General features: G+C 38.7%; 2 protein-coding genes across 4 annotated transcripts; one reads left to right on the forward strand and one right to left on the reverse strand.

Moving 5' to 3' along the window:
* The first annotated feature begins 59 nt into the window (after nucleotides 1–59).
* Nucleotides 60–5869, forward strand: LOC111863538 (U6 snRNA phosphodiesterase). 2 transcript variants are annotated; one of them, XM_023849939.2, is made up of 6 exons: nucleotides 60–250; nucleotides 391–527; nucleotides 1072–1252; nucleotides 1915–2074; nucleotides 2911–3107; nucleotides 5354–5869. In XM_023849939.2, the coding sequence occupies exons 1-5, from the start codon at nucleotides 81–83 to the stop codon at nucleotides 3103–3105; spliced, it is 843 nt and encodes a 280-aa protein (XP_023705707.1). In that variant the 5' UTR covers nucleotides 60–80; the 3' UTR covers nucleotides 3106–3107; nucleotides 5354–5869. The 2 variants fall into 2 exon arrangements, with proteins under 2 accessions (XP_023705707.1, XP_033607043.1); XM_033751152.1 differs by lacking the exon at nucleotides 5354–5869 and having other exon boundaries at nucleotides 2911–4001.
* Nucleotides 5513–22545, reverse strand: LOC111863381 (chromobox protein homolog 5). 2 transcript variants are annotated; one of them, XM_023849654.2, is made up of 5 exons: nucleotides 22162–22544; nucleotides 19232–19510; nucleotides 17031–17186; nucleotides 14662–14777; nucleotides 5513–7587 (listed from the first exon to the last, which is right to left on the reverse strand). In XM_023849654.2, exons 1-5 carry the CDS (start codon nucleotides 22429–22431, stop codon nucleotides 7563–7565), a joined length of 846 nt encoding a protein of 281 aa, XP_023705422.1. In that variant the 5' UTR covers nucleotides 22432–22544; the 3' UTR covers nucleotides 5513–7562. The 2 variants fall into 2 exon arrangements, with proteins under 2 accessions (XP_023705422.1, XP_023705430.1); XM_023849662.2 differs by lacking the exon at nucleotides 5513–7587 and adding an exon at nucleotides 11766–12923 and having other exon boundaries at nucleotides 22162–22545.
* Nucleotides 22546–25391: the final 2846 nt, after the last annotated feature.

Consider the following 25391-nt stretch of genomic DNA (forward strand, 5'->3'; position numbering starts at 1 on the left):
AAACAAGGCCGAAACAATTTTACCAGCTTCCATTTCTGTATTGGTACTATGGATACTACAGTTGGTACACACTTAGAAAAATGGCGGATTGCTCAAACAGTTCCTTGGCTTTATTAGGTGCTTATTTAAGTGACGGAAGCAGCGATGAAGAAATTCCAGGACCTAAAGTTTCCACAAAAAGACAGGCATCAAAAGACTGGCCTGATCAGAATCCTAGTAAAAAGATGTCAAGTGATGGTGATGAAGAGAAGTAAGGAACCAGGGCTAAATTCTCTCATAACCTCTAAATACTGTTTATAGAAATAAATTATATTTCTTACTAGTATTATTGTTATAATTCAGATAAATAAATTGAGATACACCAATTGTGAATATCTGCGATGTTTGCAGATTACCACTTCCATCACCGCTGATGTCATTCATTCCATCATCCAAGAATAAAGTGGACAATCCAGTGGAACATGATGGACGTATTCGTTCATTTCCACATGAGAGAGGGAACTGGTCAACATATGTTTACATCCCTTGTAGGTTAAAGTGCAGTTTACAGAGCCACTCCGAAAATCAGTACAATATCTAGATATACCAAGATTGTAGTAAAGTTACCACGATGGATTTTTATCCCACACAATTTGTCTGTACATATGAAGCCATGTTGTGCAGAACAACAGAGCAGTCTACGTTCTCTTCTGTTTTAATATTGTAAACAAAGTTGATTGTTTAAGCTTTTGCATTTCTTTCACTCCCATCCCTATAGCTGAATGCTTAGTTCAAATTTTCTCGCATTTCTGAGACATGACATACCTGACCCTTGAGAAAGTATTTTGCATGTTATCACAGTACATAGATCGTATGTAAGCTTTCATTTCTTTGTTTATTAGGGTTATAGTTTTCCTAAAGTGAAGGAATATAGGGAGAGATATAGTGAACATAAGGTTTCTGTATCAGAATTAACATTAATTTACATATACCAGAGAGAAGAAACAACACCAATTCACTTGGCTACAATAATACCTTCATATATTGATTTTACTATTTTTTGTGAGTTTCCGTATATCATTTCAATTTCAGTCGAGCCTGGTCCAGCTGTCAGCTCATTTGTTGACGTTGTGCTTGAGTGCTGTAAGACGACAGTAGTTCTCAAACCTGTCGATGAACACCACATCAGTTTAACCCGAACAGTTGTGTTAAGGCATCACTGGATTGACTCTTTCTTTGAGTCAGTACGACTGTGTATCAAGGAACTTCCAAGGTCTGATCTTGCTATATTAATGTGTTTTACTGCAATTAAAATAGCAATGTATCATTTTATTAATGTGTCTGATTAGCTCCTTTAATTTTCTGAGTCTCAACCTGGATATCAGTTATCCTCTTAGACAGTTTTTCTTGATCTGTTCCTGTCCTTCCAGGCAAATGCCAGGATTTTTTTTTTTAAACAGACCACAGCACTGGTTTTCTGTGTACTTCCAAATTCATGACATTTGACACTATAATTTATAATAAATTATAATTAATGAATGTGAAATTTGAGGTCTTCATGTGTTAGGACAAGGGCACACTGAGGAAACTAGCAACTGCAATTTCTGAGAAGTGTTATCAGGCTGAGTTCAACACATGGAATTGAATTGAGTAGTGCAAACTGAGAAAACAGTGACACGATTGCAGCGCAACTTGTGAAAGACTAAGAAACTCCAACTCCCAGCCAACTGAGCAAGCTGGATCTGCTTCTATCACATGTAATAGGGCGAAAGGATCCTACTGGGCAGTGACACTGACACTGTGTAATTCAGTAGTGAGTGGGGAATGCTGACACCCAGTTCCTTGAAAACCTTAGTCTCATATAAAATTGCAGTAGTTAAAAATGCTACTTGAATCTGAAATATTGTTCCAAATATAACTTAAGTATTTTTTCAGCTTTTCACTCAGTTTTGACTCTGTTGGGGTGTACTGTAATGAAGAGAAAACACGCACCTTCATTGGATTAACTGTTGCTGCTGGTCATAAGTCATTAATTGCAGTGGTTAACGTACTGAACAAGTGTCTTGCAGATTTCAGGCTTCCTCCATTCTATAAGGTAACAAAGTTTCTTTTCCTTTTACACATATACAGAGAAATCCTGTTGAAAGTTTCTTTGGGAGCAATGGGTATGAACACTAAATTGAGGAAAATCACGGTAGAAATGCAATACCTAGACTGTTGACTCAGATCACTGAAATTTAATGTTAAATGACAGAAAACCTTAAAACTGAGAAACAGTTAAGTTGGGGGTTCCATTGTATCAACCACCTTCCTATCTTGTATTATTTCACCCATTAAAGCTGCAAATTTTTGTAACAGTACCGCTTAAAAGTTAAAACTGACCCCTCAATTTTATATGCTCAAGCCCGCCTTCCTTTGAGAAATTATAACATATTTTTGGGATGTGGGAATTTTCCATCCTTCTTGAATATTCAACGTATATTATTTAGTTTTGGATATTTATACGAACTCTGTTATATGGATTACGATTCATCCCCTATACGTAATCAGCTGAGTGTTGGGTCTGAGATTAAGACCCCAACTTTATAAACACTAAGGACATGATAATGTGGTGGTGCCTCGTGAAGCTGAACACAAATTCCAAAGAGCAAGGTAAAAGTGGAACTCTTAGCTTACCCTTCCATGGAGAGCACTATGGTCTGTGATGTGATGTTATGTAGTCTGGTAGATTTTTACCTGGGTTCTGGAGGAATTGCTGTCTCGGTAAGAGGGTAGGCCACATAGAGAAAGTTGTATCAATTTCCCTTGGCTTTGATATATGAAATACTCTTTTGTCACGAGAAAGGACATGTTCAGAAGGCATAATACATTCTCTTGCCAGACTGGAGGGTTTTAGTTCACAGAAATATTAATTCATGATTTTTCTTTCAGGAACCATCATTTCACATGAGTATAGCATGGTGTGTTGGTAATTATGTTGAGCAGATTGAGAGGGATGTACTCCCTCAGTTACAAGTGGCCTTCCAGCACTTCATGCATGCTCAGTATGACCAGTGGAAACTCCACGTAGTCCAACTGCATTGCAAGTGTGGAAACAAACTGTGCACTTTTCAACTTGCCAATTAACTGTAAGAGTGATGGCAACAGATTTATCCTAACTAAACCCAAATGTAACATTAGAGAATTAGTAATCATTAGTATGCTGTTCTGTACAACTGAAATAAAATCTTCTCGGGTGAGCAACTGTGTAAATTCAGCAGTAGGTGACCTGTGTCAATTCAGGGGTAGGCAAACAGCTGTGTCAGTTCAGAAGTAGGTGAACAGCTACATCAACTCTGAAGTCCAGTGTTTCAGAAATCTTCTGTCTCCATTATCAGAGAATGATGGATTGGTTAAACAGTGATTAACACACTGAATTGGCTGGCATGATGTCTCATGTTTGAGAGGTGCTCTGTCTATAACATAGCCAGGATGCCAGCTATCCTGGCAGGTTTCTCAGGGTCTCTTCAGCCCCTTCAGGCAGGTCTTGATTAGACCATGCCTACTTCCTTCCAATTCTTCACTCATCATCCCACCATTTGACACCATACAGTTTAGCTACTGACTGCTTTGTAAAATCCATCCCATTCCCCACCAAATAATTAACTGGCAATTATAAATAGTATATAGTGATTATGTATCACTGATTATTTTTTGTATTCACTTCTACTAACACATATCAAGGTTCAACCTTCAAGGACAACGTTTGACATACAAAGAGGGTGTGGGGTGTCAGTAGTAGCTGAGGTGGACCTCAGTGGTGGGGGGTGGGGTTTGTGTGTGTGTGTGAGAGAGAGAGAGACCATCAGTGTTGACTGGTACATAATTCCACGATGCTGGAGACACAGGTCTCTGATGAGACATCTCTCTTTTCCAAATCAAAGACTGAAAATTTTGTCACATAAAATAAAGCATTACATTTGTCACACAAATATTTCCTCTTTCCTTTTGAATCATGCAGTCATAAAAGAGAAAATGGAAAACATCTGAGTCATAAATGAAATTTACAACTTCTATACATCCACTCTCCTGCACTTCTTCATGGCACAGTGGACAATTTTTCTTTTACTTGCTGTAAAAGTTACCCATAACGGTAACTCTATGGAGTGAAGACATTCAGAAACTAACAGTTCGGTTAGTTAAATTCCCATAATTTTATGGAATCTGAAGGTTCATCATGTTCGGAACAGTCCACTACTGATCCCATCTTGAGTTAGATGAGCCCAGTCCATAACTTTGCATCCTCTTTCCTTTGGGAACAACAATAAGAGTAACCACAGCACAGGGCCGTGCCATAGCTCAAGCGGTTTGTTGCTGGCTTCCCACTGCAGCGACCCGGGTTTGAACCGGAGTGTGGTCAAGTGGGATTTCTGGTGGACAAAGTGGCGCTGCGGCAGCTTTTCTCCGAGTACTTCGGTTTCCCCTGCCAATCTTCATTCCACCAATTGCTCCACAATCACCCTCACCTATCATCTGGGGCTGGTACAATAGGCCAGAAGTGGCCGCAGTACAAGGGACTTAGTCCCACCCCACTAGCAATGGGGGGGGGGGGAAAAATAAAAAACCACAGCACAGACCTACAGAAGATCACCATTCCTGGCATGACACATCTTTTAGAAGACACTAATGTTGCACTTCACTCATTCAAATGTGTTTTCCTTAAGCTATTATATGATGAGCCTTATGGACAAGATCCCCTGTAATATGGTTTAAATTGTAGTAGCAGTAGTAATGTAAAATTATCACCCTGCTTAAATACTTAAAACACCACACCATGATGACTTAAGGGTAATGCAGGTATAGCTCCACCATTCTTGACCTTGGCACTAGATGTAGGTGAGTTGTCAGCTTCATGCACCAGCTGCTTTACCCCTGGGACCCACTGGACAGCAGTCTACGTGGGCACCAGAGCCAGGTGGGACACTGCGGAGTACAGAAGAATCTCTTGTTTCTGTCAAGAATAGAACCCCCAGCCAGCCATCCCATAGCTCATCACCAGGGCCCGGATTTTGATGACAGGTCATCTTTTTTCCCTTGTATACTATGCGATGCTCTTAAATATATACATCTTGGATATGAGCTGCTGGTTACAGAAATGTAAATTTTATAGGTATTTTTTTTTGTCATTTTTAGGTTTAAGGTCGTTTTTTCATTTTGGGGGTATTTTTTGGTAAATATTTGGACTTTTAAGGGTATTTCTTGTCATCTTTGGCCATTTTAGGGGATTTTTCTTATGTTTTCTGAAATGTGAATAATATGGAAGCGAAGTGTTCCTTCTCTTTCTCCTTTAGGTCATTTTCTGGATTTTGTCGGTCATTTTTTTAAATATTTTCAGGTCATCAAAATCCGGGCCCTGCTCATCACTATACCAAATGAGCTATCCAAGCTCCAGCAACAGCAACAACACAATAAACTTGTGAAGTGTGATATAAGCTTCTAATCTATTTACCCAATGCTGAAAATAAACAAGTAATGTAGACTCTAAGACTTGAAAGATGTTAAAAAATATTTATTTGAAGATCATGAAAGTGTTCCTTGCTGAATGTTAAAAAATAAATCACCAGTACTGGTAAAGAACTACTACTTTCAACTTGGTACACAGATATTTGCTTTGTGAAATATCTTAAATTGTACTAAAATAAAAATATACAAACACAAATAATTGTCAACTAGCTGGAGTACTACAAGACCTGTTGTTTTGTACTTTACACGAGTCTATATGGTGCATGTATAAAGAAATTTGAAATTTGCTGTTTACACATATCTACATGGCTTAACACACAAATTCTGTTTACCTTCTTAGATCTATAAAGAGTCTACTAATCTAGGAAAAATCATATGCACAGAGAAACAACATAATGAAATAATATCAAGTTGGGCTGGACAAATTCCCAGAAATATTCTTTTTATCCTTCGTTACTGTTGTATATATTGTGAAATACCATGGAAACATAACATGTCAATAAGCCATTTAATGAAGATAGTTATTACAATTGTGCTGGAATGGTGTTAATCTATTCTTCCTGGCTAATAAATAAAACTGTTAATAATAATATAAAATAATAAATGGACAAACTTAAAATGTGAACTTCTGAGACCGATGGCCTAAAGATTATAACATATCTTCTCAACATACCTTTCCAAGCAGCAAATAATTTTGAACTAAAATGTCAACACAAAATGGAAGGTCCATCACTTGAAATATTATGCATTTATAAATTAGGAGGGGGCGGAAAAAACTTTTAATTCAGCTTCATGTCATAAATGTTTTTTCATTAATTGCAAACAAAATCTCCACATACAAAACCAAATCATTAAAAACAACTTAACTCAAGTAACAAAAGCTTCAAAATTTACTTTCTCGTACTGAATTTTGAAGATACCTGTTATTTATTGCACATAAAAATTAATGCATATAAATAAAACATTTTTTTAACAATATATAATCTGGTATAGAATACAGCATGCCCCTACATTACAGAAGGGATGTGCACTTGAATGTGTGTACATAACACATCCATATTATGAGTGGAGATCTGAAATTCTAGTCTGAAAACATTAAAGAACCCATGGAAGGGGGGAAAAAAATGTGGAGATGTATTCCTACAGAATTATTTGGTCCGCAGTGGTAATAAAAGCATATTTTCATTTAACCATCAGAAATAATAGTAGGTACACTTTTCCATGTTCTTTTAGGTGTCCTTGACAGCTTCTTTCTAAACATCTTATATGATATAATGCACTGCATAGTCTAAAATAAATTGGGAACAGCAGCCATCCTTCTACGTCACTGATGCACACAAGCTAACCAGTGTTTAGCTACATACTGTGTTACATTGCTAACATATGCCTCAATTTCTATTTAAAAAATGCTTTGGCTAGATTTATTTTGCATTTCATGTTACAAATTTTAATATTTATCCCATATTTCCATGAGGATGAATTTATGGCTCATGTCATGAATTCAAGTCATGTTTTGTAATTTCCGTAAGGTCAAAATTCCACAATCCGAACATCTGTAACACAGGGGCGCACTGTACACATATTTGTTTCAGGTAGCAATGACCATTATATGGAATACTTCAAAATATGGAGGGTGCCCATTATCCTAACATCACTATGCATTTACAGTAGTTGATATATACAGTAAATATATAATTAACTGCTCATGTATCTCAATGCATATCTTATACTTTTAAAAAAGGGAGGTAAAATTAAAAGTGGAGCTACTTTAAATTTTGAAAAGAAAATATCACACAACAAAAATTAAATTTTCATAGTCATTTTAAAACTCACATCGAATGACTATACAAAATAACTACAATACAGGGCACCCAGCACACAGCTCTCAACAAACCATATTCAGTGCAGCTACTTATGATTCAAAATGCATAAATTTTTGTCCACTTCATTTTCTGTTTGCTCCAAAACATGTATCAGTTTTTTAAAACTCCCTCTTGTGAGGATGTAGCGACACATTTCAAAATGATATTTTCAGTTGCTTCTACGTGTAGATCATCCACCATTCTTCATATCAGGAGCGTTCACATGTAGCCATGGTAAGTAGCACTGTAAGGAACACAATGACGTGAGGATGTATCTTAAATAATTTCACATTTAAACCTGTTTTGAAACTGTGAGACTGTTCCATAAAATATGAACAATACAATATAGACCTCTGTGCCCAATATACAAAAGTGCTGATAATGTAGGATTTGAGGTTCTCACACTGGTAATTATGAAAAGTACTTTCTTGGATATAACGCCGTGTAGCCGGCTGAAAGTCAAGTTAGGTTGACTTTCAATGAACTACACAGTCCATGATTTATTTCAACCGTCTTCCAGTGCATACACTCATCTATCTTACTCCTCTCTCTCGCCCTACATGTTTTGGCACAAAAGTGCCATCTTCAGGTGCTTATTCGATTTACGATAAACTAGTTCACTGCATGCCTTGCCGACTTCATATTAAAATAACTAAAATATATATCATATATATTGATAAATATTAAAAATATTAAAATTGTTCAGGATTTTTCATCCCTACATCGTATCTCACTATGCGAGTCACACCTATCCTCTTCTGTTGGAGCACTCTTTCTACTTTCGTGTGTGTACTGTGCTCTGTGTTGTGTCTTGCTCCTGTGACTGCGTGTGTTATACTGCTGGGTATGTGTGCCGAAACATGTAGTGCGAGAGAGAGGAGTAAGATAGATGAGTGTATGCACTGGAAGACAGTTGAAATAAATCATGGACTTAAATCAGTGCAACAGGACGCTAAAATATAACAGAACTACACAGAGTTATATCCTGGAAGACGGTACTCTCTGTATTTCAATAACTCTGTCATATGAAGATACTGGTTTTTTGCTGATGTGATGCTGTGTAAGAAGTAACCAGCATTTAGGAGGAACATGCTCCATTCTGATTTTAAGATATTTGTATTTATGATGACAGACACCTCAAATATCAATAATTGTAAGAAACATGCTACACCCATCTTCTCGGTAGGAGAGTCAGTACATACACTCCCCTCGTCTGCTAGTAACTATCTTATTAACCTATTCAGTATGATATTGAAGAGGTCATCTGCAGCCAGATTCCTTCTGTCTCTCCTGCCAGCCCCACCACTCACAGCAGTTTCACATTCCACATCCCCCTCCTTGCTCCAACTGGTTTACTTTGATATCCTACGCCAGTTATCTATACTCATATCACTTACTCCATATTCTTACTCTCCTATCCCGATGATGGGACAGCACATTTTGCAGAAACACTGGCAAACGTATCAGACTGCATGGCATCACATCTCAGACAATATTCTCTAATACAATTAATGTAACTTCCTGTTTACTTCATTATCATATCTGGGAGGGAAACAGTACCACTGCTACTTTTTTCATGCTCAGCTCACTTTTACCCTGAAAATGGAGCCGGTACATTCACCTGAAATGTCAGTAAACATCTACCAAACTACACAGTGACACATTCCTGAATATGGTTATCTTATGTTAACAATCTCCAGTTTGACGCAGTCTCCAGCGCAGAAAGTATCATTGTGTGCTGATGATGCAATTTTCATCCCTGTGCTGCAAGCCTGGTGCACACCTGTCACTTTAAATTTTATATTATAATTTTTCTCTGTATTTTAATATTCTTTTTAATGCTGACAACAATGAATTAGCCTTGTGTAGATTTCCTCTTCAATATGCAATTTGTTGAAGTTCTCTTCTAACTGCAAAAGTAACCGTTTCCTTTGATGCCCACGCTTGAGAGAACTATGGTAGTAAGAAACTTGTTACTGAGCAATTTAGCTCAATCAGTAACAATTTTAACTCGTATTCAGGGGGTGCCCAATTCGCATCTCAGCCAGGATACCCAGTATCCCAAATGAGGTTCTTCAGGATTTTCCTCAGTCCATTATTCATTACCTCCCTATCATCTGATATGATACATTATGATTTGTGGCTTAACATCATATTATCAGGAGTTCATACCTAAGGTCACTCCAAGTCAGAGATGTGATGTAAACAGATGTCCTTTTTCTCAACATTTATGCTTCAGTGGACATCAGAAATTCAGGAATGGTTTGGATGTACATAGTACAGTCTAATTTTGTCAACTGGCAGCAGAGTGGCACTGCTATGCACTGCAGCAGATATGTGGAGCCATGAGATGGCGCTGTGTCCGTTCTTCTCATCCCAGCAAGAAGCAGTTGCATGTGTGTGGTGTATTCAGAAAGAAAGTCACTGTTGTGAAGGGTAGTTGTCTGCGAGTGGCAGAAATCAAGAATGCTGCAGTTTGAGCTATGTGCAAATGTCCAGTGTTGCCAAAAATTAAGCAAATCCACTAGTGAAACGTTTCAGATGAAGCAAGCATATGGCAAAGAAGCCTTGGGCTGTAGTGCTGTATTTAAGTGGCGCAAACATTCTGCACAGTGGAGAGACAGTTTGGAAGATGAGCATAATGGTCACTCAAGAACAGTCAGAACTGGACTCAAGATCCAAAAAAGTTGCAACATTGCTGTGTGCCAACTGCTCCCAGATGGTAGATGAAATCACAGCAGCAGCAGCAGGGATTAGCTATGGTGCTTGCCACAAAATTCTGTCTGATGACTTGAACATGTCTCGTGTTAGCCAGTACAGCGTTCACGCATCCTGATGAAAGAGCAACATGATGACTGTATGACCATTTGCAGTGACCTGATCGACAGTGCTATACCAATGCTGGCAGACTTGCATAGTGGCCAACGACCAATATTTTGATGGAGGATGTGGATATATATCTTGTAACATGGTACGACAAAACCACAGCCCAGAAAATTATTGAATGCAGTAGTACGTCATGTTCCCCTGGTCAATGGATCAGTTGTGGTGGTCTATAACACTGGCCACCCAGACCTCAAGCCCCTAGACTTTCTTTGAGGGGGTACATGAAAGATCTAGTATACCAGCAAAAAGGCGAAACACACAATGTATTCTGGATGCTGCAGCTTGTATACAGACAAAACCTTGCAGGACTGCACAGTCGCTAAGCACTGACCACGCAAGAAAACAGCTGTCTTGCAGAACCTAGGTAATCAGCTCTACTGGCTCAATGGCAGGGGCACAAATAAATATTATTTATCCTCGGTTTATTTTAGAATGCTTTCAATTGCCAATGAGAGGACTAGTGAGTAACGCATTGGAATGGATGTGGATCGAAGGAGTCTAGGAGTAACGTAAGGTACTATTCCAGCATTTGCCTTGAAGACAAATCACAAAAAAAGGTCAGTCTGGACAGCTTGGTAGCAATGACTATGAACAGTAGCACGGTCTTCTGGGTTGTAACGTCATGCAGTTTGGAGACAGCCTGTTACTTCAGAGTTACATACTGCCTCCTGCTTCAGGGTACAAGTGTAAGCCAAGCAAAAAACCAGCCAAAGCAGCTAGTGAGCTTGTTATGAAATGAAGAAAGCAGTCTTCTGGGATTTGGCACCGTGTATATGTGGTGTTAACCGACGTTTCGGAGGAACGTATCGCCTCCATCTTCAGGGTAAAAGAAAAAATATAAGAAATCTGCAAAGCGAAGAGACCGTGAGAACCGGTAAAAGCAGACTGTGTCTCACGGTTCTCACGGTCTCTTTGCTTTGCAGATTTCTTATATTTTTTCTTCTACCCTGAAGATGGAGGCGATACGTTCCTCCGAAACGTCTGTTAACACCACATATACACGGTGCCAAATCCCAGAAGACTGCTTTCTTCATAGTCACCGCCATGAAAGCCTCAAATCTTACACTGTTATGAAATGTTGGACTTTGTTCAAATTACTCAGTGTCACAACCCAGAGGACCACGTTCTTCCCAATTTAATGTTCTCATGTTCAGTGCATATTTGTCCTGTTCAATATAAGCAATGTATTCAATATCTTTTATATTTAGCAAATTCTGCATTGTGCAGAAGAAATTTCTGACATTCCAGAAGTTGTACTCAGTATAGTGCAATTATGGTCACAATAATTGATATATATATAGATCTCTCTGCTAACCAACCTGTTTGGAAAGCACTGTCACATATTCAACATACAACAGTCACACCACTTTTGGCATCAAAGTTGTTTTTATTCTCAACTGAGACTCTTTCAGAATGTACTTCAGATGGCAGCTCAAGGTAGGTTAAACACACATCATGCAAATGTGTTATGTCTACCAATTTGGAGGAATGGATAAGTTTTTAATGGATATATCCCACACAAGCAGTGAAACAAGGTTTACTTTTAAGATTTTATTTTGCTGTTAATCAGGACAGTTATGATAAATGTAAGCTTACAGAGGGCTTCCAGAGGTTATAAATCGTTGTGTTAGAATGAATATGGAGGGAAAATGGCGCACATCTCTACGATATCAATTCTGTAGATCAAATATGAAAGAAACACTAAACACAAGAGATCAAACTGACTTTATATCAAACACACACTATTTTCAACCTTACTAATTATAATATAATATGTTATTATAAAATGAGATTATTTAGTGGCTATGCTGATGCCCCATCTTTCTCAGAGCATGCTTTATTGCATGGGTTGCCACCTTTCTTACTGCGGCAATAATATCAAACAGCAAAGGTTACTGGTCCACTTCCATGAGGATACAATATAATGGATACCACATCATAGGAAATGCATATCTCAAACACACTGTAAACACACTCAAACTCCACTGTACAATGTGAAAGTTGGTGTCTGGCGTAGAAGCATGAGAATGACTATGGACTGTTGGCTCTATGCAGACAACATTAATCCTGAGAGGTACTATAATGCAAGGAGCTTGGGAACTTTCATTCCATGTAGGAAGGTCAACAACCCATGCAGTGAGTGTGCATGGCAGTTGCCAAATCAACTCTCTCTCTTTTTATTTATATATATATATATTATACTCCACCATTGATATCTGTTTATTCAATGCAAGAAAGGAAATGTGCTACTGCATCCTTATTTATGGGGGGGCAAACCAGAAATAAAATGCCCTATCTCAGCTAACACTCCATATTACACTTACAGAACATGAATGCCTACGAAGGCTCCTCTTACCTCCACATACAAGCCTGGTGAAGCTGTGAAAAGTCTTAAAAATTACATTACCACTAATTTACATGAATTGTGTCAAAGTAGTTGTCTTAGTTGGTTTTTGAATTGCATGTATGAATATATAAAAATTCAAGCTCCAAACTAAGACACATATGTATCTTCAAAGTTTATAGTTTCATCTAAACTATTATTTTGCACTTTTTTTTTTAACAGCGAGAGCTTATTAAAACCACTACTTTGGAAAACGGTTCTCTTTCCTTCTTCAGGTAAACAAGAAAACCTACTGTCAGGTTCCTACGCAGAGCAACTCTTGAACCATGGACCAGCTCTACTTAGGGGGCCTGAAGACAAAAACAGAACCAATTTCCTAAATGTAGCACAAGGTACAAACTACTGTTTATAGTACATATTGAAACAATCAGAAATTTAATTTAAACGGGAATAGGGGCAATATGATTAACTGCCAACATATATGCTAGCCACCGTTTAATAAACTCTTGACAATGGATTAACTTCATGGAGCTGGGCCCTTCGTGAGAAGCTGTGCTATAAATCCATGAAGACTTGTGCAGATAAACTGAAGAGATTAATGTGGAGTGATTGTAAATTGTGTAAAGCAGCAATGGTGTAATAATGGTACAGTGGAACCTCGCTTAACGAGCACCTCTCATAATGAGTACTTCGCACGAACAAAACAAATTGTAAAAAAATGACTCGCTTAACGAGCGACGTTTCGCATGACGAGTGACGAGATGGGGAAGTCCCGGATTGTGCGCTTGCTACATCAGTCTGTGTTTAGCACTCGTTCCGCTAGCATCTTAGTGTCGCTTGTGATCACACATTTTTCCAAACTTGCGTTCAGACATATTATTTGTGATTTTTTTTGTGCAAGGTTTAATAACCCTTTCAAAAATGTTCCCGAAGAAAAAGCCGCAAAATCACTGAAAAGCAAGAACGAGGTGTGAGCATGGTTGATCTAGCACACACAATCGGTCTACATCAACAATTTGCACGACTTGGTGTTGCATTGTGTTTCACAGCAAGAAGTTGTGGAGGAGAGGTTGTCAGAGAACGAGGAGGTAACAGCAAAGGAACAATCTTCTGGCGCAATAAGAGAAACGCTGAAAGCATGGGAAACTGTTGCATCGTACACTGAGAAGCATCACACTAATACGGCAGTGGATATGCGCGCTACAAATTTATTTAATGATAATGCTGTGTCACATTTTCACCAAACTTTGAAGCGTTGGCAAAAACAAATGTCTCTAGACAGCTTTCTAGTAAAAAAGAATTAGATATGTATCATAAATAATAAACTAATTATTTCAATTTCTTTTTTGTTTTCTGCAAACAGAATTCGCATTCCAGGTTTGTCCATTCCACATAGAAGAAAAGATGAAGATGATTCATGCTCCTTAACAATGTATATATAATTTTCTTTGAATAAACGTTATACATAAAATGTTTTGAGTATTTTTTCCGGCATGGAATGCATTATTGTATTTTACATTAATTTATATGGGAAAAATTGTTTCGCTTAACGAGTGTTTCGCATTACGAGTAAGATTCTGGAATGAATTATGCTCGTTAAGCGAGGTTCCACTGTACTTATGACCTGGAGGTGGTTAATAAATCCTATTACCAATCCGAACCCCGTCTTTAGTCAACTGTGACATGTGACAATACTTTCAAGTGTCTGAATTGCAACCCGATAACAAGCAGTTGGATGGTCGAAACATGCAGCAATTATTAATAAAGAGTTGAATGGGTATACATTCTTAAGAGTTGTGCAGATGGAACAGAACAACCAGATTACAAGAATGAAAGTTTTGGTTCCTTGGACATTCATATAACTTTTAAGCCATATTTTCTGACATTTCTTATTCACAAACTATTTTTGTTTAGCAATCAGAACAGACTTCAAGGGCAACAAGAAAAATCTGTACGTGACAAAATAACTGTTCAAAATAATTTTGATATGAGTAACACACAGACAATAGGAATATAGCAATCTTCATGTAAGGTTATATACGGTTTTATAGACCATCTGGCTGTTCAATGGGGGCGTTCTCCACTCACCGCTGCTTCCCCTGATTCCGTCGGCTTAGGCGCCGTCCAGCCTGAGACATATTCAACGTGAACCGATCTGTGTGTTGTGGATTTGCCCTCAATTCACGTGCAGCTGAAGACTTGGCCTGTTTACCAAAACAGCTTTGTTGTACATATTACAAATGATAATTATGTCATATTTCTACAGTGTACAGTAAGTCCTCACGTAATGCTGTTTCATTATTACGGTGAGACTGCTTTCATACTAAGGCTCCACACAGTGTCACGTTAGCTCATTATGTTGTCGTTCATCATAGAGTTTAATAAGATGGTTGAAAAGAAGGGTCACCCCAAAAAAAAAGTGTTTCATGTTCATGAGACCAACATGCTGGCTTCACCTTTTGTCATCAGTGAATACAGCATAGTAAATGTTAAATAAACATTACTGTAGTTTATAATTGCATGTATTTATAGTCAAGAATATGTAAGTATTTACAATCACATTCATATTGCATACAGTGTAATGCATGTTAAAGGGATGAAAAAAGGCTGAGGAACATAACCTAATTATTTCTTAAGTTTATGCTACAAATGGATCTGGTTAGTGTCATTTCACATAATGCAGCAGTTTACAAGAATGTATCCATGATAACAAGGATTGCTACATATTTCAAGGCCAAAATGCAGACTTCTCGTAAAACATATCATAATTCCTGAAACAGTGATTACAAATATAATAATTATAATTTGAAACAAAAATGCCACCACAAACTCTAAGGTCCCTGATTTGAAACACTGTCAATTTCAAATTAAATTTTTAAAAAGAACATCAATTCAGCTTGATGTCATAAACCTGTTTTTCATTGATATATTGGGTTTTTGGACTTTATCCATCGTCCTGCTTTTTAAGATAACAAATAAAAACACGACGTATCGGAAACTGGATCTGTTTCCGTCCTCAGGTGAAGGAAAACACCTATTCAGTTGGGTCCGTTAGAAAGAGCTAGCCTCAATCGCTGGACGTCGTGTTTTTATTTATCTTAAAAACCAGGACGATGGATAAAGTCCAAAAACCCAATATATCAGTGTGTTATACACCATCGTCAGAATCCTATAGTAACTACCTGTTTTTCATTAATTACAAATAAAGTTTTCATATACAGATGAGAATATAAAAACTGAAATTAGAGAGCGCATAAATATCCTTCCTAACAACATATCTGGAACAGAATACATGCCACACCAACATTACAGAAGTGATGTGTGCTTGGAAATGTCTTGTGAAGTTAAAATGTAATAATGTGCACAATCTAAAATAGAATTGGAATAGTAACAACACTATCAACCATCCCTTTACCTTAGTGATGAAGGTGCATTTTAAATACATAATGTTTAGATAAAATTTCCATGAAGAATTTATGGTCAATAACATGAATTTTATGCAAAAATTTCTGTAACCCAAATGTTTGTAACTCAGAAACACCCTGTGCCCCTAAAACTATATGTAACAGCAAACTGAAATTCACAGTAGCTGAATTTATATATGTAATTAACTGTGGTTACTTTTGTACCTCAATGCATACACTAAACTTCATATGAAAAAAAAAGAAATGCAAAGTTAAAGCATGGTTACTTTATTTTTCATAATTTAAATTATGAAAATATAATATAGCACAGTAAAAACGAAGTGTTTCTATGTCATTTTAAATGGACTTCAACTGAATTGCAGGCCACATGGCAGGACACCTAATACTGGATCTCGTAAGCAGTGCAACGAGCTGGGTGAAGGTTGTAGCCTACTGCTATAAAACAATGGGGATGCTCCAAGACTTATCGAGACTGCAGAATAAGATGGGACAATGGCAAATTATTTGGTTTCTTTATCATTTTCCAGGAGGCTAGATAAAACTAGGGGTTCAAAATTTATGAAATTCTGGTACACAGACAAATATTTTTGTCACCAGAAACAAGTGGATCAGTATTTTCTGTCCCCATACTGTGGCTATTTCTGCTTAGCCGACTAGATTAACTTCTTCCTGTTCACAATGTTTACACTGAACAATGCACGTCAGGTGAACAAAACCAGGGAAAAATTAAACTTAAAAGACTAGTTCTTATGTCTTATTAATTATTCTATTAATGTCTTTGGATGTTGCTTCCCACCTCTTGAACCACAAATGACTAAGCGAGACTGCCGGAACTACAAAAGAAAAATGCCAAATGTTGAGCATGAGATTCACCATCAGGCAAATCTTTTTTTTAGTTACCACTGATGACCAGACAATCACAATCCCCCGCCCCACAGAAAACTAAGAAAACTCTCTTGAGAGACTGCATGTAGATATTCCAAATATTAAGAAGGGATTCTTTTGGTACCCTCACAGTACAGATTCACTTGCCTTGTTAACCTTCTCCATGAACTTCTCGATAAGATCTGGACAATTGAGGTTCTTCTCTGGTTCCCAAGTGTCATCCTTGTGAGAGAACCCTTTCCAGTGAATCAGAAATTCTCGTGATCCATTCTTCTTGAAATGAACCTCCATCACTTTGTCCACCTGCACAAACAATAAATCACATTGCACTTCTTCTAACAACAGATGCATTTAAATAAATAACAAGAACAAGCTGCGAGACTAGAGCCTCTCATGGCAATGACTATGAAGAATACTGACTTCTGCGATGTGTTTCCACCTAATCTGGCGGATCTATACCAATGTTTTTGGTGACCTTACTGCCTCCATATTCAGGATAAAAGACTAAGCCAAGCATGGAAAAAGAGGTAGACACAGGGAGGTGGAACGTCAAGACAGGGGCCCTAAACAAACCAAGATGAGTAACGAGAATAAAAATTTCCAAACAGCACAGTAACTGGGGAAAAAGCGGCTGGGACATCACCTGCTTTCTCCATATCTACTTTTTTCTCTTGTTTACATTTGCCTTATTCTTTGAAAGCTCTGAAATTATGCTACTTCAGGTTACCACAGCAATGCATTGTTGATAATTAACATGCTCCAGGAGCGTAAGCCACACAGGCGGCCATGAACAAGAAAGCAGTCATTTGTCTCAATGTATTGTGTCTATTTTGTGAGTACTGGATATGCGAAGTGTTCCATACTGCATGATGATGATTTACGACTGACCTCTCCATGTTATTTGTGGAGAGGGAGTCAAATGTCATCCTTCACATATCATTCAGTAACATGTAGTACTGGCAAGGAATATGGGAGAAGGCACAGGAAGTTAACAATACACAAGCTTATACAATAAATTAGATTTCCTAATAAATTATCAGTGAATGTTTCCAACTGTCTTCTCTCTCTCTCTCTCTCTCTACTAGCCACACGATGGATGGCCACTTTTGTCTGATTTTTATTTTGCATTTGTCCCCCCACTCACTCCTTGTCCAAAGCTGAGTGCCACGTGATCTTAAAACCATGTCAAAGTTATTGGGAGTGATGTGTGGATGGGAAAAGGATAATGGTTAAGGTGTGAGCATAAGGATTCCACTCGGCTTAATGGGCCTTTTTCTGACACGAGAGGGTTCACTGAAGAAGTCACTCGACCACACTCTGCTAGTGAAACGAACTTAATTTAATTTTAACAGCACTACAAGATATTACACAAGCCAGTCCCTTTAGGCTGAATTTTGTTGTAATGCTGATATATACTTCTGGATATAGGAGACTGCTTACACTACTGTACTCTTCACCACTAGCTAGTAATACACAACACTCAGCAATGAATACAATAATCAGCTCCATCCAAGATCAACCTTTAAATGCTCTCGAATGACGGAATACTGCCAGAACCTTCCACATCAAGATCTTTCTTGAAACTTCCACTCTGTCCTACAGATTAAGAACGTTCCGGAAGTTTCTTTAGTTTGGCTGGTGGGGGGAGTAACTAATACGCATACCAGGCTGGTTATCATAGGATTGTCTCAAGTTACAGCAGTCCTTATCTAAACATTCCTTGCTACAAATTCTCAGAATAGTTACAACAAAACTTGAGTTTAAGTCACCTTTAGTACAGTCCTAAGTATTACAGAAATTAAAAATTTATATTGTGGCTGGCAATATTAAAGAATGATGCCGGTAGGTAATGATTGGTTACATGTTATACACTGGTCGTGAAAGAAAAACTTCTGTATAGCAAGTAATGCAAAAGGGATAAACTGACGACAAGAAGTATCATACAAACATATATTCATGGACTCTACAAGGAGGGATAAAAGAGAGACGTGTATGAATGCTTGGCAGTGTACAAGATGAAACCAGAATTGAGCATGAAATATGGAGCCAAAGAAGACAGTACAGTCAGTTATAAGTACTACAAAAACACATCTAGTTAGATACATGTAAAGTGAATGAAGAACAAATACCTGTGGATTAAACATGAAAAATCTGGCCCTGTACCATTTTTGTGAATTAAGAGTACTTTTATGATAAACAAAATATTTTCCACGGAAGACAGTCGCTACACGTTGCAGAAACAAGGAGCTAGTAGCATGAAAGTATCACAGTGTTGCTTTTGTTGGAATCTGGGACCCACAATAGTGTTCCGAATGCTTGCGCCTACAAATTTAAGATCAAATACTCACCTCATATTCCCTATCATTAGTCTCCCTTTCATTACCCTTCGCCTCTTCAGTCTTAGTCTTCTTGGGGGTCCTACTGTTAGCTCCCCTCCCCACCTGTTTCTCGACTTTGCTCTCATTTGATCTTTCAGATCTGTTTTTCTCTAGGAAGCTCTTAATAAGATTTGGACAGCTGAGATCTTCCTCGTTTTCCCACGTGTCATTATCAGGCTCATATCCCTTCCAGCGGATCTTGAACTGACGTTTCCCTTGGCTTTGCTTCATGTCCTCAATGCTTTCCACCTACAAACAGAACACAGCATCACGGTGTCTGCCTGGCGATGACGTGATCATCACAACCAGTACCATAATCTTAACTGCTATGCAGGCGTTTCCAAATGGCGTCCATTCTACAGTTTCATGTCCAGGACTCCATGCTGCCCAGCCAAGTAGAATATTCATGCTGGTACCTTAACCATAAGCTACACACGAGAGAATGCAACAACAGTGTACTAGCTTTTACAATCTGCCAAATTTGGTGTTTAATAAGCAGTGAGATTATATACATATATATAAAAACATTTTAGTATTTTTCAAAGAAAGCCATGTCTTGGGACCCGGGATAGCGCAGTCAGCATAGCAACTGACTATGCACTCGATGACTGAGGGGTTGGAGTTGGAGTTCGAGTTCCGGTAGGGCCAAGAATTTTCCCTTCTCCACATCCTCCAGACTGGCTCTGGGTCCCACCCTGCCTTCTAGCCAGTTGGTACAGAGGGTTCTTTCCCCAGGGGTAAAGCAGCAGGGGCATGAAGCCGACCACTCACCTCCAACTAGTGCCGAGATCAGTTATCAACCCAGCCACTTTCCCCATGGGAAAGAGCCTCCAATATCCACTGAAGAAGAGGAATGTGTCTCAGAACCAATCAGTACATGGAGGGGGGGAGTTATGCTATCCCTGTAACAGGCCGTGAAGGCCCATGTGGTTGTGAGATGTTGAGGCCACCACATTTTCTAGACAATCAGCTCACAGATGGTGGTGAGGTTGTCAGCCTTACGCACCGGCTGCCCTTTGCCCTAGGAAGATTCCTGGTACTCATTTCTGTCAGAGGCTGAGGAGAACCCAGGGCGATAGTGCAGCTGGAAGGATTAGGTACACTGAAACAAACCCGTGACCTTCTGGCTTGTAGTACTGTGCCTCAACCAACCACATTACCGTGTGCCTGCAACTGTTGCACGATCATGAAGGTAACAGTAAGCCCTGTTAAGAATCAGGATGCAAATGTCAGCCAAAACTGAAAATGGGTGGGGTTTTATTTTTCATAAAGAGTCTCATGACAGCAATGATAACTGTCGGCACAGCAACAGGCTAGAGGATGGATGGCCAGGATTCGATTCCTAGCAAGGGCAGGAGATTTTTCTCTTCTTCACAGCTTCAAGACAAGCTCTGAGGCCCCAAATCGGTATGGGGGTCTCTTTCACAGGGGAGTAAAGCAGCCAGGTCATGAAGATAAGCATGCACCTCCATCTAGTACTGATGTCAAGAATGGTGGAGTTATACTTCCATTCCCCCATGTATCTTAACAGCGCAGTGATTAATTAAGCACACAGATCACTTTACCATTTCATCTTTAATAGAAATCTCATTAGCAATGGTGCAATACATGCATGGTGCCATAAGTATACCAAAATACTGTAACGTGTTTGGAGTAGATACTTCCATGGCAACGCAATAACAGTGGGCCACTGTGTAGACAATGCCGAAACAACGAACACGTTTCCCCAGAGATGAACGACAGAAGGCCGTTGAGTACCAACAGATGAGACGAAACACGTTACCGCCGTAACCTATAGAGATTGTTCCTGAAGCAACAGATTGCCGAACAAGTGAGATCGAGCCTTGGCGAATGGTGTCTCGTATCCTGTCCGCGTAACACCTACATAAGTCGAGAGTGACAGAGCTACAGGACGACAGTCGAGATCTAGCCTTCATACAAGACAGTTGGAACCTAGCTGAGACGTCGCAGAAGCCACGTGATACCACAAGCGATAATACTTGTACGGTGTATAAGTGTGTGTATCCAATAAAGATTCGCTGAATCCGAGACCCATGTGAAGTTATTTGTCGCGTGACACACCCAACACATGGCAATATTTTATTCAACCTTACGACCCATCAAGGGTGACAAGAGACAATGGAATTTCTAAGACAACATAACAAAATAAATCTATTGGATTCAAATGTCTCCATCACATTATTGGGTTAACTTGATGGCACAAGCCGGAGCAGTGACACCCAACATAATATTGTCTGTCATTCAACAGCTTATTACTTCTCAAGATGATAGTGGTTAAATGGCATACATATCGAAAGTACAGTAAAAGTAAGTAAAGTTGACACTGTACTTAATCAAGCATCACACCATGATGATGTATGGGGAGCAGTGGTACAGCGCCATTCTCCCCCTTGGTACTACATTTAGGTGAGTGGTCTGCTTTACTCCTGGAAAAGGAGACCCTGACACATACTGGATAGGAGGCTGGGTGGGGCCCAGTTTGGACGCTGTTGAGAAAAAATTTCTTGTCCTTACCGGTGATCGAACCCCAGCCATCCAGACTATAGCCAGTCACTCTACCGACTAAGCTAGGTACATCCGATTGAAATTCATTGGCAGTAAGGGCTCGAATCATACTATACTACGCAACATCATTAAGATTTGGGCCTTTCAATGCCTTCCGCTTCGATCCTTCCAGCGTTAACTTCGGGGGGTCCAACAGTCACGAGACGTTATCACACACGCGCAATTATATATCAATAATGCACCTACTTCAACCCTATAAAACTAAATTTCATGATCGATGAATAACACAGTCTTTTGCTTAGCTCTTTTGGGTACAAGATATGAACGCCCTTAATGGAATTTTCTGTACAAAAAAGACGATTATATTCACCCACCTCATACTCTACTGCCTCAGCTTTTTCATTACCAGCAACACTTCGCTTCCTCTTCTTTGATTCTGTACCACCATCCTCTGATCCCGCATTATTTCCTTTCTTTTTAGCATGCCTGCTTTTCCGTTTGGATTTGAATTTTGCACCCTCGTCAGCGGCAGATTCGTGTTCGCTCGGGGCATCATCTCTACTTTCTACTTCATCTTCGTGTGTACCCTCACTGTCACTGCTTTCAGCTTTTCCCTTCTTAGATTTCATGGACAAGCGCCTCATTTTTATTTATACTCCTAATTCCTTCAATGACGCTAACACCAAACAAGCACGAAAAAGTCGCACAAAATGACGCTATCTAACAGACGCAACAGACAGGATAACCAACACCATAGATAACACACATTTCGTGGTACTAACCAAGAGCAACCAAGAGATTCTGTGGCGTATAAACGCGGCTAACCTGTTCAAGCGGGAAGCACAATTGTTGGTTTTCGAACTAATCCCCGTTCTTGAAATTCACGAGTTCCCTTCGGATTTGCTGTTCTGAATTTATAATTACAAATTTCACCAAAGGGAAATATACACAGGTCATTTTTTTTACAAAACTCAGAAATAACGCTTACGCCAACTCACTGTTTTCCAAGTGTTTTTTTTTTGTTTTGGAGCCTTTTGGTTTTGAAAAATCCTTACGGATCCCTATATAAACAAACTGCATGAATGATATTAATCTATTTTTTGTTAATTCGCTTAGTGGGGGGTGGAGTCCAACTAGGTCCACTCGGCACGGCGGCCACTGATTGACCTATTGTAGCCTGCCCCGGGTGAATATGATGATGGAGAATTTGGTGGAATGAAGATCGGCAGGGGAAACTGAAGTACTCGGAGAAAACCCGCCCCAGCGCCACTTTGTCCACCACAAATCCCATTTAACCAGACCCGGGTTCCGGTGGGAAGCCAGCGACTAACCACTTGAGCTATGGCGTGGCCTTAATTTAACTATATGCCGAAATTAATCATTATTCTAAAATCAAAAGAATGTCTCATCGAATGCACTGAAGCGTAGTGTAATGAAAATTAATTCCTTAGTTTCAAGCGACGTTAATTGAACCTGATTTGGAAATCATATCTCAAGAATTATTTTGCGTTGTGCTTGAAGCAGTACTCCGCTGACTTCTGTAGTTCTGTAGATTGTAAAATTTGACAAATTTGACGTTCTGTTGCATTTTAGGTTCTCACACTGGTGGCTGGCATCAAAGATGATGTAGTCTTGCACTGACCTATCGTAGATACCACTGTATTACTGCAGTGATTGTCTATCTATCCTGTGAATTTAAGTCACAGACACATTTGAAACTCCTGTAGTTCTGTTGAATGTAATATTTTTTTATGGCGGTGACTATGAATAGTACTAAGAGTATTACCATCTTCATGTTTCAGTATTAAATGGCACGTATTTTAGTTCTGCACTGAAGTTTCTGTAATATTTTGCATTAAAAATCGTTATTTCTGGCATATATTACTTTCAAAGTGTTATCACTCAAACTTTCTGAACTAGACCTACGTGAATAGGAATTCTTATTTATTTCGGTTTTTGGTAACCATGAAGTTCAAGTTTCTTCCAAAATCAGTCTGCATGTGATGTCAAATTATAATACCCAGAACGATCCAGAAAGTTCGATCTTCATGATACTCTGGTTTGAATCCATACAATGCCTTGCAGTTATCTAGTATCTCACGAGTTTATGCTGAGCAGTGCTTTTAATATTTATATTTATAAACCATAATCTTATAGTAACTCATTTTACTCTATTGACGAACTTGTCAAGCATGCAAGAGGCTCAAATATTAAGAGTTAATAAATGGTCTGTGTGCTTGTATTATACATTGTTGAGACTTGCTTGCTGTAAGTGTGGCAGTATGTATGTTGTCTGTGTTTGTTATGAATTTTAATATGTTATAATGAAACTGTATTGATGATATGGCTTGCCAGTGTGTGTTGTCTTGACAACTTGTGCTGTCTGCATGAGGCCTGATTATATATTTTATTGGACCAAGGACGTATGATGTGCAGTCATCATGAATTTGTAATGTGTAAAATGTTTTATATCCAGCCCTACAAGGAGATGATTGGATCCATGAAGTGAAAATAAATGTAAACGTATAGTGAAACCTAATTTGAAATTCGCAATAATCTGGACAACAGTAGCGACAGAAAATACTAAAGAGGCTGAAAGAATACAACATAAGTCTAATTTACAATTGGACCAGAAACTAACCGTGAAATTAAAAACACCCAAACATGCATGGAATACACTCATTAGCAATAAAGAACAAGAGTTTGATCTTGAAGACATAGAAGATTTTCATGGAGTAATTGGAGCTGACCTGAGTGATGTTCATGATTGGCTTAATAAGGTCGAGGAAGGCTTCAGATCCGAAAATGACACTGAAACCAATCCAAGTTCTCTCCATTTCATTCCTAAAATCATCTATGCCTCAAATTGGAACTACTCATAAACTGTGAGATTTGAGGTTCTCACAGTAATGACTGTGAAGAGTATGTTTTCTAGAATGTGACATCATACAGTCCAGTAAATGTTTATTGATGTTTCGGAGGAATATAGTGTCTCTGTCTGCTTGGTTGAGGAGTACGGCTTACTATTCATCTTTGATGATGGAGGCAGTACATTCCTCTGCAACATAGGTGATCTACCAGACTACAGGGCATCATACTCCAGAAGACAGTAGTCTTCCCACTGGACAGAGTTCATATCTTTTATAGAAAAATTAAAAGGACAAGTTCTTCTTTAGTGTCACTACAACCCTGTGTGGGTCTTGGCCTTATCCAGGATTTCATAACAGTAAATGTTTCTGGGGTGGGGTCATTAGCCCCATGTCCAACCCACAACCTGGAGGACCAAGGACTATGCTTTGTTTGGCATGGGTGGCCTTATCACGATTATACACTCCCATCAGCATACCTCTCCATGACATTGGGGCACACAAACCTCATCTCCACAATCAGGTGACAGTCCTCGAGGAAGAGAAGAACAAGTTAATAGTATCAATTTATTAAATAGGAATGATAAATGAAAAAGGATCCTCAGGGATATCAAATTATTATTAAGAGAATCTAAAAATTAGTAGATTATTATAGTTGTGGCATATCTTACTGAAGCATTACCCTGAAGCAGCCGCATTAAAAGTTTCTAATTAGCTTAGTGGGTACGTGGAGAACA

The sequence above is a fragment of the Cryptotermes secundus genome, unplaced genomic scaffold (assembly GCF_002891405.2).
Source record: "Cryptotermes secundus unplaced genomic scaffold, Csec_1.0 scaffold1379, whole genome shotgun sequence".
Classification (NCBI taxonomy): domain Eukaryota; kingdom Metazoa; phylum Arthropoda; class Insecta; order Blattodea; family Kalotermitidae; genus Cryptotermes; species Cryptotermes secundus.

Excerpts from the sequence above, each read along its gene's own strand:
- LOC111863538 (XM_023849939.2), top strand. The coding sequence starts at position 81 with ATGGCGGATTGCTCAAACAGTTCCTTGGCTTTATTAGGTGCTTATTTA. Across the intron at positions 1,253-1,914 it reads TGTATCAAGGAACTTCCAAG|CTTTTCACTCAGTTTTGACT; the intron begins GTCTGATCTTGC and ends GTATTTTTTCAG. Across the intron at positions 2,075-2,910 it reads GGCTTCCTCCATTCTATAAG|GAACCATCATTTCACATGAG; the intron begins GTAACAAAGTTT and ends TTTTTCTTTCAG.
- LOC111863381 (XM_023849654.2), bottom strand. The coding sequence starts at position 22,431 with ATGAGGCGCTTGTCCATGAAATCTAAGAAGGGAAAAGCTGAAAGCAGT. Across the intron at positions 14,778-17,030 it reads TCATGGAGAAGGTTAACAAG|GCCAAGTCTTCAGCTGCACG; the intron begins GCAAGTGAATCT and ends TTTGGTAAACAG. Across the intron at positions 7,588-14,661 it reads CGGAATCAGGGGAAGCAGCG|TGCTACTTACCATGGCTACA; the intron begins GTGAGTGGAGAA and ends TGTTCCTTACAG.